General features: G+C 33.1%; 1 protein-coding gene across 2 annotated transcripts in view; it reads left to right on the plus strand.

The window, feature by feature from the left end:
- LOC131849435 (protein dachsous-like) overlaps positions 1-6,921 on the plus strand; it is a 165,152-nt gene extending 158,231 nt beyond the window's left edge. Inside the window, exon 2 of one of the 2 annotated variants that reach the window (XM_059199513.1) lies at positions 6,831-6,921. In XM_059199513.1, coding sequence (XP_059055496.1) covers positions 6,831-6,887 — 57 coding nt within the window. In that variant the 3' untranslated portion in view covers positions 6,888-6,921. The remainder of the gene's footprint in view (positions 1-6,830) is intronic. The other variant, XM_059199512.1, reaches the window with a different exon arrangement.
- The last annotated feature ends 6,212 nt before the right edge of the window (positions 6,922-13,133 follow it).

The following is a 13,133-nucleotide window of genomic DNA, read 5'->3' on the forward strand; positions in this document are numbered from 1 at the left end:
GTGTACAGTCCCTGGATTTATTAGTCGCACTATAGTTTTTATAAAACTTATTTTTAGTAGATAAATTATTAAAAATTTATGTTTGTATATTGAAATCAAATCAAAATATCTTTATTCATGTAGGTCTATTACAGACTATTATGATATGTCAAATCCACCGTCAGTACGGAGTGCTTTCGAGTTGAGAAGAACTGACAAGACTCTCAGGTCTTATCTTTTCAAATAAGATTGTACAATGTACATGTTTATAATAATACAGATTCATTTTATAATTCAAATTTGGGAGAATAGAGTGACTACTAGCACATGCTATTGCAATTTTGTTAGCTAAAGCAAATAGTCTAATCAGTGGTTGTAACCCGAACCAGACCAGTCTCCACATTTGTAACTTAGGTGATATCATAAATGAAACGTAGTACTTGTTAAAAATATTTACTTTATAGATTTGTATTAGTCTAGTATTCTACCAGATTTCTAAATACCAAACTCCAGCAGTAGTCTGCCATCATATGTGAGTCCCACCGCCCCTGATACGAGGAGTATCAGGGGCGGTTGGGTTCCATTGTCCGCAAAGCCTGATGGAATCTTTCACCTTGCTCCTCTCTAAAATTACAACTAACTCAGTTTGATAGAGGAAACAAACAATCCAAAACTTCATTTCCAGCAAAATTGGTGTAACTAATGACAAACATCCGTGGCGATTACAAATCACAAATAAATCAACTCTTACCCACAAACCGCAGTGACGAATTGCACGGAAACGTTGTGGGAGATCCACAAAAAAAACGTAGCGTAAAGGAAATTATAATAATGACGTCTAATAATCTACTGGAAGACCTCCAGTAAGGTGTACCGATCTGGTCAAGACCGCTCGAAGGCGTTGGATGCGAGCAGCGCAGGACCGATCATCGTGAAGATCTTTGGGGGAGGCCTTTATTCAACTGTGGACGTCTTCCGGGCTGAAATGATGATGATGAATAATCTACTGGGTTATAGCGTAGTGACTTAGATAGTTACCGTCTTACTTGTAACGTTAATATTATCTTAGAACTGCAAATCTTCAAAAAATTTCGTCCTAACATGACAGAGTCAATGATTATAAAATTAAACTCCCAAAATGGTTAATTTTCAGTATATAAATTTCTCAAAATATTTATATCTGAAAAAGACCTAGTCTTAGAGGGTTGATGTATTAAAAGATTTGTAAGCAAGATTGACCAAACACCAGGAAAAAGCAACCAAGTTTCAGATCAATTAATTGATTTGAATAAGTTAAATTAAGAAATGACGATGCCATTTATATTTTAATTAAAATTTTAATGTATTACATTATAAAAGCTTTGAATCTGAAAATATCAACGTATCAAAACATTTATCAATCCTAAAATGATCAATTTTGAGAATAACGGTTCTCAGTTACACCACTATTCCCACTCTTCTACACTGTTCTCGTTCTCAGCTTAATAGCTTCAGACACCAGCAGTGTGCGACAGAGACGACATAATACTTCCTTCTCTTTCCCACTTATATCATACAATTAAACCTCGAAAAATTTAAATCTCCAACCGATCAAGTCTCATAGTATGAACATCTCATAATCTACAATGTTTTAGATGTTATACTTTTTAATATAATTTACAAAGTTCAAAGTAATTTTAATACCTACGGCCTGATCAAAGCGATTCCCTGCACCCGCTCCATTTATGTTAATTCCGACGATAACTGTTCATAAGGTTAACGTTTGATATAAAGTTAAAACATTTTAATGATCCCGGCCTCTTGAGCTGCGTCATTTTACTGTCCAAGTCACTTAGGCTTTATTGACCGCTGTAATTTTGTTTCAGCGACATATTTTATTGCTGTATAATGCCCAACCAAGTTATGGCATTGCGAAATTTATCGGGGAAACATTTTTAATTACCTATTAAATATAAATGATGGAAAAAAGATTATTAATTATAATAATCTTGAAAATAAAAAAAAATAATAACGAGTCCACTCCTTTCCTTAACAGTATAGTAATATAAGCGGAAACTATATACTTGTCAAATTCGAATTTTAAAATATTATTTTTTAAGTTATATCTTAGAACATGGAATGGAATGAGTAGAAAATATCTAATTGTTTTACCAAGTTAACTCATACTAGATAAATATGGCATACCATTACCATTACCATATTAAATGGTTACCGTTGCCTATGAACGCCTAAAACAGTGGTATGTACATGCGCGTTGCCGACCCTTAAGAAAACTTAATATAACCTTCTTAAAAAACACCCAGCTGTAGTCTCGTGAGAAAACCTCGGCAGGTAGCTCATATTTAATTAATTAATTTATTTATTTGAAACCAACAGCATACACAATACTTAAAAACAGAAAGTACAAACCAATAGTACAGCTAATAATAGGTTTCACAATATCTGTAAAAAAATATAACAAAGTGACGGACTTCACAGAAAAGATAACAGGAATACATTCCGAGGTTTCAGAAATGACCTAGGCCGCGTAATATGGGAGTTCATAATTCGCAGCACACGTCAGAAAAAAAAAACTTCTTTCCTTAGGTATAATTAAACTCCACTATAAGTGTGCGAAATTTCATACTCCGTCCTCGCAATTTTCGTAAAAAGGGGCACCTAGTTCTTACTTCATGTATTAATATATAGATTTAATTCCATTGAAAGTTTAATAATGGCGAGAGTGCACAATTCAGCATATTTCACAATTTATCTACTAACTAAGCGGGTGTATCGACAATAGGTCCCGGCCGAATATGGATGTAATTGGGAATCTCCTATTGCCCATTATACTGTGCATGTACGAGTTAGTGCTTTGACAAATGCATCGGATATTTTATGTCAACGGCAGCAGTAACGAGTTTTATCTACGTACAATAATATTTCACGCTATCTCCCAAGTTGGGATGGAAAATTCTATAATTGCAACAAAATATTCATGATTTATCCAGTTGGATATGGGATATATAGGACTTTAATAGTAGTAATAGCATTGTAATTATTTGTGAGGGAATTTATAATAAGTAGTGGTCGCCAAGGGATCGAAATTCGACTATTATTAATTTAATTTATAAGTTTGAATATTATGAAAGTTTTATATCCAAGATATATAAAGATAAATAATATTAATATATTCTCAATTTGACTACAGACTATACAAGAATAGCAGAAACTTTGTAGTTCTTTTTATAAATATTACGCGGAATTATTGAGAGGACTCGGAGGAGTATGAATTTTTGCACACATAAAGTTTTTATATATATATATATATTATTACTATAAGGAGTGGATATGCATTTTTTTAAATCTAAATATATATAACTCAAAGGTGACTGACTGACATAGTGATCTATAAACCCACAGCCCATACCACTGGACGGATTGAGCTGAAATATGGCATGCAGGTAGATGTTATGACGTAGGCATCCGATAAGAAAGGATTTTGATTAATTCTACCCCCAATGGCTTAAAATAGGGGGTGAAAGTTTGTATGAAACTTTGTCAATTTTAAACCGATCGGACTGAGATTTTGCATGCACAGCTACTATGACGTAGGCATCCCCTAAGAAAGGATTTCAATAAATTCGACCCCTAAGGGAATAAATTAACGCGAATATGTATATAACATTAATATTACACACACTACCATGTAATTGACATTAGAACTTTACTAATATTTAAATTAAATTATTTATGATCGAATTTCGACTATTGAACGATCACTAGTCACAATAAATTTATAAACTAAATTCTATACATGTATTAAGTAATGAGATGAATTTATCAAAGCAAATTAAATATTTATTGGTACTTGGCTTTAACATCTTGTAAGAGATTTTTTTTTTTATCTCAGGACAATTCACACAGCGCCATCTAGACCCACGTTAAGCTACCTAAAGCTTGTGTTATGGGTACTAGATAACTTATACAAGTACATATATTTTTTTTCGTAAATACATACATATTATACATGGAAAACACCCAGACCGATACAAACAATCATACTCATGAATACAAATGTTTGTGCCGTGCGAGGAATCGAACCCGCGACCATCGGACGTAAAGCGGTGTGCTAGACCGCTATACCACCGAGGTCGTCGTCATTTGATGTGAAAATAGGTTTTAGTTTTTTAGTTTAGGAGGCTTTCTTTTATATATCGTAACAAAATGACGGATTAGAGAGTACAGCGCCATATTTCCCACTTGGCCGCTCCGTGACTTCGAACCCGCGACCATATTAGGCATCCGCTTGCTACCTATTCAGTGTTCAGTGACAATTAAACCACTGGCTCTGGCTAGTGAGATCACGAGCGCTATTAGCATGTATGTTCACTTATTTTATTGGTCACTTTTATTTTGTTAGACTTGGCGTTACAGGTGCCGTGCCCTCAGTTAGTAACTAACTACTAATCTTACTAATAATTTGGCGGCCTCGGTGGTCTAGCAGTTTAACACACCGCTTTACTTCCGATGGTCGCGGGTTCGATTCCTCACACAAACATTTGTATTCATGAATATGATTGTTTATATTGGTCTGGATGTATTCTATATAGGCATAATGTGTATGTATTTACGGAAAAAAAATCTATGTATTTGAATCAGTTGTCTAGTACCCATAACCAGGGCCGCGCTAGGGTCCTCAGCGCCTGATATTTTTTAATGAAAGATGATTAAAAAAAATCATAAAAATCGGTCAAGTGGTTTCGGAGGAGTATGGTGACTAACATTGTGTCACGAGAATTTTATATATAAGATAGCTTGTACACCAGAATTCTATTCTATTCTATTCTTCTTCTAATTATATATATATATATATTATAGGCTAGAAATTTCAAGTGTGTGAAACCGCGGTCACAGCTAGTTTAAAATAAGTTCCAGGTGGTTCTTTTTATGACATAAAAAAACCTTTCAACATTCAACAACCCGTATTGAATATGTAATTGCTGTCTCACTACACGTTTATAATCATAAAACTATACTACCATATGCTATTAATTAACATTTTACAACATATAATTCAATTGGTTGTTGCTTGACAAACAAAATGGCTGACATTCAAACCAATATTAGGTATACTAAAATTTTTAAAGTATTAGGTATACTAAAATTGAGTCAGTAGAGTCTCACAAGGAGTAGGTCTTAAGATGAACATTGACAAGATGAAAATAGTGTCAAACGTCCATGTCGTACCTGCTCCCGTAAAAATCGGAGATTTTACACTCGAAATTGTCGATCACTATCCAGCTAGGTAGATCCAATTTCGAGAAAGAGGTCAATCAAATCCAACTCGGATGGGCAGCGTTCGGGAAGCTCCGATATATCTTTTCGTCCAAATTTCCGCGTGACCGACATAACCCCAAGAATTGCGACTCTGAAGTGGCAATGTGCAGGGGACATAGCTCGTAGGACAGATGGCCGTTGGGGCAGTAAAGTCCTCGAGTGGCGACCACGGACCGGAAGACGCAGCGCGGGAAGGCCTCCAGCAAGGTGGACCGACGATCTGGTCAAGATCGCTGGAAGGCATTGGATGCGAGCAGCGCAGGACCGATCGTTGCGGAGATCTTTGGGGGAGACCTTTGTCCAGCAGTGGCCGTCTTCTGGGCTGCGATGATGATGATGACGATACTAAAATTGTAAACTCAGCTATACTAGCTGAGTTTTCTTTTCAAATAAATGTTACAGATAACATTTATTATCATAATATGACCTTATATCCTATTTTCTTTTATTACCCTCTAAACCACTCGCTTACAATATTAAAAAAAAATCTCTTCTTTTATGATTTCCTACTATGGACTGTATAGTTGCATACGCAAAAACTACTGATCGGATTTTGATGAAACTTTACAGTAATGTAGCTTAGACACCAGAAAAACTCATTGAAATTTAACGCGGATGAAATCGCGAGCACAACTATTTTATTATAAATATAAACAGTCCAGTACGAAGTCAGTTAAATTATAATAAAATAATAATTATAAACAACAATAAATCGTACAGTGATATTATATTTTAATTACAAACAAACAAATATCAATTATCTCAGTATCACATAAAACGTACGCAGGATTCAATTTATAAATGTTTTATTACATAATAATCATTGCTTCAATAAACTCGAACGGACATCGACAGTCATTAGAGGCAGATAAACCTCGATTCTACCATGATTCTTTCTCTGACTTGCGAGAGAGGAGTAAAAAATTTTACTGCGCTTAATGCAAGGGTTTCGATATTTGCAGCAACATGCGAAATTCATTATTAGTGAGGTACAAACATGTGTTTATTTGTGATATTCCACCTCTTATTATTTATACAGTAAGCGAAATCAATAAAGGTTTAGCACACTGCTTTACTTCCAATGGTGGGATATAATTTGACAATCTATACATCTATATATATAAATAAAATTGGAGTGTCTGTTTGTGAATATTGAAATAACTGTTTGTTTCTACATGCATATGTTTACATCTCAATATCCATAAAGCTATGTTGCCATTGACTGATCACTATGAGTGATTTGTTTTGTTAGTAACATTTGTTCTGTACTAATACTAGCTTAGCCGCGATACTTACTTGACATTTATGATTATATTTCGCCTAGTTTGCATAATATATACAGATAAATAAAATTAGAGTGTCTGTTTGTAATATAGAAATAACTGTTTTTTATTACATACATGTGAATATAAATACGGTACGGTACATACACCAAAATAACATTTTTTACAATTTTTATCTGTTGTCTGTTTGTTTGTTCCGGGTAATCTCTGAAATGGCGGGACCGATTTCGACGGGACTTTTTATGGCAGGTAGCTGATGTAATAAGGAATAACTTAGGCTACTTTTATTTTAGAAAAAATCTCTAATTAACTTTTTTGTTCAATTCCACGCAGACGAAGTCGCGAGTACAGCTAGTATAGAATAATATTTAATTGAATAAGTATATTTTGCTATTTTACTACATAATGGATTTATATTATTTTATCAAATTCCCTTAACAATTACCATGTGTAAGACTACAAATATTCAGTGTGACTACCGTTACGACCTTCTCTAATGGTTATCAAATTCCGAAGGTTATTGAGTCTACACCCATATTGCGACACGTGTTTCGCCTCTGTACAAGGCATTATCAGGCGTTGAAAAGAGTTCACGTATAGCTAGGAAGCCTAGTGTTGACTGTTCGGCGGTTTGGTCGCCGAACTATCAACACTAGACTTGATCGCCATTAGAGAAGGTCGTAACCAAGTTGGAACCACATAGAATAATATATGTGATCGCTCACATATAGAATAATATATAAAGTATGGTTGAGTGCAATGATGGCTGGCTCATCCGTCATACTTGTGAACGGGTGCTGCTTGTGGGGACTGGTCTGTTCAGGTTGTGAACACTGATTAAGTTTTTTGTTCTTTGTATCGCAATGCATATGTTGGTGGTCACTCTATTCTATCCTAATTTTGAATTTTAATGACTGTGTATTATTATAAACATGTTCCACTATTATATTGAAAATAAATACGAGCTGAGTGTCTTGTCAGTCCTTCTCATCTCGATATCATTCCGAACTGATGGTAGATTTGACATATCATAAGAGTCTGTAATGGATCTACAATAATCTATATGAATAAAGATATTTTGAATTTGAATTTGAATTTGATTTTTTTTTTTGCGGTAGCAAATTAATTTCTAATAATAATAATATAATTAATAGTTTATAATGTTGAGATTAGTACAAAATTAGTATCATTTCTCTTTTGATTTTATTTGATTCAAAATTATTAGTTGCAACAGTGTGCGTTGATGTCTTTTGTATGAATAACAATCACGACCTTGGTTGGACGATGGATGCGGGTTCGATTCCTCGCACGATGCAAACATTTGTATTTATAAGAATGATTATTTTATCTGTCTGGGTGTTTCGTATATTATGTATGTATCTATACCCCCATTTATACCTCCTCCTTCCATGCTTTCGTAAACATTTTTATCGTAATTACTGTTGGCGACCGACCGACGAACTCTTTTGATATTTTTATTATTATAAAATTTATATTTTTGAAGAGTTCTTTTTTATATGTCATGTCATAATACAATAAATTGAAGTATATCAAATAGATATACTTCAATTTATTGTATTATTCTCTTATTGTCTTTGTTTATAGTTCGCAATTGCACATATTAATATATTACATTAATAATGAGTGCGTAGCGACTTCTATGTTGATTATCGCATTCCTCTTACTTGTTATATAATATTTATATAAAAAAAAACATCTATTAAAAAGAGCAACACACAAGTTTCTTGCTCATTCTTCTTGTGATGAATCTGCATTCCGAATGAGTGGTAGAATCAAAATATGACTATTCAAAAGTGCTTGTAATGAGTTTATTTGTATAAAGATTATTTCTATTTCTATTCTATTTCTATTATATTATTGCAAACTACGTGTTTTCATCATTTAGACACCCATACAGTCTACCGATCCATTACAATTAATGTATTGTATTTTAGTAATGTAAGGGTTGCTATTCGTGTAAAAAAGTAAATAACTATCGATGACGTAATCATCATCTAGACTCGCCTGCCCCCCATGTCATCCAAAATAAAGTTTAACACACCGCTTTACTTCCGATGGTCGCGGGTTCGATTCCTCACACAAACATTTGTATTCATGAATATGATTGTTTATATTGGTCTGGATGTATTCTATATAGGCATAATGTGTATGTATATACGGTACTATTCGTGTGTAAATAACTATCGATGACGTAATCATCATCTAGACTCGCCTGCCCCCCATGTCATCCAAAATAAAGTGTGTGAATACTTGAACGGTCCCTAACGCGTTCTAAAATATATAAAATTGCGTTGGCTATTTTAATGGCTATGAAATAGCCAATGCAATTTAAAAAACACTTCAAAAATAGTGACTACCTACCAGACAAAATCACACGCGTATCTAGCCCTATTAAAATCTAGTTAAAATCTAGACTGAAGTGTTATTGGAAACTGTGCCGTCATTGTGTGACTCAGCGCGTGCGTGTTATAAAGTCTGACAACCGGAATTGAACTTTCTTGTTACTGTTTACAGTTCATATTTATTTGGTTAATTTGGAGTGAAGTCATTGGTTGAGTGGTTATTACGCCTTTTTCCTTGTTCAAACTAGGGTTGGTGATTTCAAAGAAATGTAAAGTAATATATATTTTTTTAATTTATTGAATCATAGACATTGAAATGAAATAAAGCACCAAGAGTGTTTTTTAAATAACAATCTATAATTATTTACTAAGGTCAAAAATGTTTTTTTTTTAATAAAATGAATATATTTTTTTTTTTTTATGTCTCTTACTTTTTAAGATTTCCTTTAATATCCCAATAATATACACATATACGATCTGTGTCCGCTGTTTCATCCACAGGATATTTATAGCCTATTTATTCTGATGTATAAGCTATATTACTGAAAATTTTATCTAAAATTAGTTCAGTAGTTTTTGCGTGAAAGACTAAGAAACACCCATCCATCTATCCGTCCATACCCACAACTTTCGCGTTTATAATATTAGTAAGATAGTACATACTATCTTTTCACAATGCATCAATTAGACTTATTCATTTCATTTACATTAATGTAATATTATGGTGATGATGATGATGAAATCCCGGCCGATTTCGTCCATGGCAACTGTCTTCAACTCCGGTTTTGCCGTTGATGTGCTCGCATGTGACTTTGTAGCCAACTTTGTAAAAATCCTCACACTTTGCGGACATGAGAGCACACCGCTCATATTATTATGGCTGATATTTTATATATTATACATATATATTATATATATGGTTGGGCTTTCAGCTCGTCGCGTTTGGCATCCAGGTCAAGGAGCTGCCGGGTTTCAAAGACTGACGCTAGATTTAACAAGCGCTCTCCACTCCGGCCGTCGGCAGAGTTTTTTTTTTATACTACGATGGTGGCAATCCAGTATACGGCCCATCTGGTGGTAAATGGTTACCGTAGCCTATGAGCGCCTGAAACACCAGGGGTATCACTTGCACGTTGCCGACTCTAACCTGCCTGTAGCCTGCTGCTCCCACAGCGAAGTAATATTATACTAGTACATTAGTCCTACTATAGCTATACTAACTAAGAATTTACTTACAAAACATTAACTCTATCCCTTCAAACGTATCCCATCATAGTAATTAGTCTTCTTAATTTTAGTAATAAAAACAATTTTCCCGTGGTAAAACTAATACAGACATTACTATTTTCTTTGCAATTTGTCCGGTACCATGCAATCTAAATTGAACTTAACTGTAAATGAGTTGATGGTAGAACGTTAAAACCTAATTACTGAGTTAGAATTACTCCATTTCCTTGTATTACTTTTATGTTTATAATTATGTCAGCTCGAAGTTTAATCATAGTGTTATTGGATTTTCCTATTTAAATAGTACAATAGTTGATTTCTCCCTTTTTTTTCTTTGGTATTTATTGTTCCTCTCACAGAAAATACAGTTACATAATTGTATATAAAAAATAAATAAAAACCTATATAAAATCATAAAAAAAACCACAGTAATAAGCAAGAGAAAGAGCCATCTCTTTCTCTTGCTTATTACCTATAAAAAATAATTATAAAAAGCCACCCATGTGGCTTTTTATAATTATTTTTTTAGGACCATAAAATTAAAATATGAAATTGGTATTATTATTTTTATACTAACTGTACCCGCATCTTCGCTTGATATTTTTAGCATATGTGTTATTCTGAGTTATAAGATATACTACTGTAAAGTTTCATCAAAATCTGTTCAGTAATTTTTGTGTGAAAGAATAGAATAGAATAGAAAATCATTTATTCAAATAAACTTAATCTAAGCAGTTTTGAATAGTCAACATTTTTTTTAAATCTACCGCTTATTCGGAAAGCTGTCTCATCACAAGAAGAATAAGCAAGAAACTTGTGTGTTGCTCTTTTAAACAAATCCTTGTAAGTTTACATTTTACAAGTCGAAACATGTGAATATTACTACATACTACGTGGAGTAATAAACATCCATCCAAAAATCCAATAAATAAACTTTCGCAATTATAATATTAAAAAGATAAGTTTTGACAACCCTAATGTTTTATAAGCTCGAGATAGTGCTTAATGGTTGGTGCTGTAATTTCGGTGGTGGAAGATGGTGGGGGAGGTAATTATGGACTTGAATCATTGTCGGTGTAATCCTATGACCGAAATTGAAAAAATGATATTTCGATTTGTTTAGTGGCTGACTACGTGTTCCCTGCCTCAACATTTAACACTACCGGGCTTTGAGAATAAAGCAGATTATTATTGTATATTATTATATTATTACTGTCCTGGTAAATGTTGTTTTGCCATATATGTGTGTAAATTTAAGTACTAATATCGCTAAAAAATAGGAGTTGGTGGTAGAAGGGTGAAAATTTAAAGCTGTATGTATTTTTACCACATAATAAAAAATTAAAAATAAAACATGCTATCGAAAAAAAAATTGGATTCAGCCACCCTTAACATTTATGGTTATACTTTTCTATTCTCAGACCTACTGAATATACATATAAAATTTCATCAAATTCAGTCAAGCCGTTTTGGATTAGTATAACCTGTGATACGGGAATTTTATATATTGGATTAGATTAACTAGTCGCCTGGGTTCGCACTTGTATGTATTATACGTATAAACTCTCATTATACATATAAACCCTCTGTTTGAAACCTTTTTTGTACATAAATATTTAAAAACATTATAAAAACAATTGAAATATATTCGATAGAAGTTAAAAATACATAAGTAAAAATAATAATAAACTTACCGTCATTACCCAAAACATTAGAAGTGTCCAGAAAAATTTCTCTCAGATGGAGGTATATCTAGAGAATTTGGAATATGAAGTGGATATTATAATATTAACTGAATGTTGGTTAAAAGAATCCGTGCTACCCCTCCGTTAAAAAATTACAATACTTACTTAACGGCTAAAAACAATTCGCAGAATGAAGGTGTAGTTGTCTACATAAAGACGGATTTAAAAGTAAATGTTACTGAGCCCCCTATAATTAATGCAAATTGCCTTAAGTTAACGTTGTCAGACGATTCCACTATACTTGCTATATATAGACCCCCTTCATACCAAGATATAAAAAGCTTTCTAAATTCGCTCGAAAACCTATTAATGTCATTAAAAAGCAGTAGCATATACTTGATTGGTGATATAAACATTAATATATTAGAAGACAGTAAATTAACAAACAGCTACCTAGACCTACTTGCATTTAATGGAATTCTCCCAGGACATGTATTTCAAACGCGAGGTAAAAGCTGTCTTGATCACGTAATGATAAAAACTAAACAGGAGACGAATACATACGTTATTGAATCTACAATTACAGACCATTACTCGATTATACTAACAATAACCACCACTCAACCTCTACATAAGAAGCAAATAATTCAAAAATATATTAATTATGATGTCATCAAATTGGATGTGGAGAATACAGACTTCTCTGATGTACTACAATGCGCTGACGCAGATGAAGCAGCAACGCTATTAACACAAAAATTAACTTCTATAATCACTCGAAACACAACAGTTAAAAAAATTCCAAACCGTAAACGAATAATTCGTCCTTGGATCACACCAGGATTACTAAAATGTATAAGAAATCGGGACAAACTACATGCCGACTTAAAAAAACACCCAGAAAATACAATTTTACAAACTACATATAAACGGTACAGAAACTACTGTAACGACTTACTAAAGAAAATAGAAATTCAATACAATAAAGATAAGATTAATGAAGCGGCACAAAACACTAAAAAAGTTTGGAGTACTATAAAAGACGTTGGAAGAATGGAAATTAAAAAACCAATTGACGGATCAGCTCTTTTGAATATCACAAATAATCAAAATAATGCTATTGATATGGTAAATAAACATTTCGCAGAATTAGGTAAATCACTGGCAGAACAAATAAACATAAACATAAATACCACCAATTATAATGTTTCACAGCAAAGATTAGTAGACAAAGGAAATTCACTAGTACTATTAGACACTGACGATCAAGAAATATA

The sequence above is a fragment of the Achroia grisella genome, unplaced genomic scaffold (genome assembly GCF_030625045.1).
Source record: "Achroia grisella isolate CSIRO2021 unplaced genomic scaffold, CSIRO_AGI_Agris_v1 utg642, whole genome shotgun sequence".
NCBI lineage: Eukaryota > Metazoa > Arthropoda > Insecta > Lepidoptera > Pyralidae > Achroia > Achroia grisella.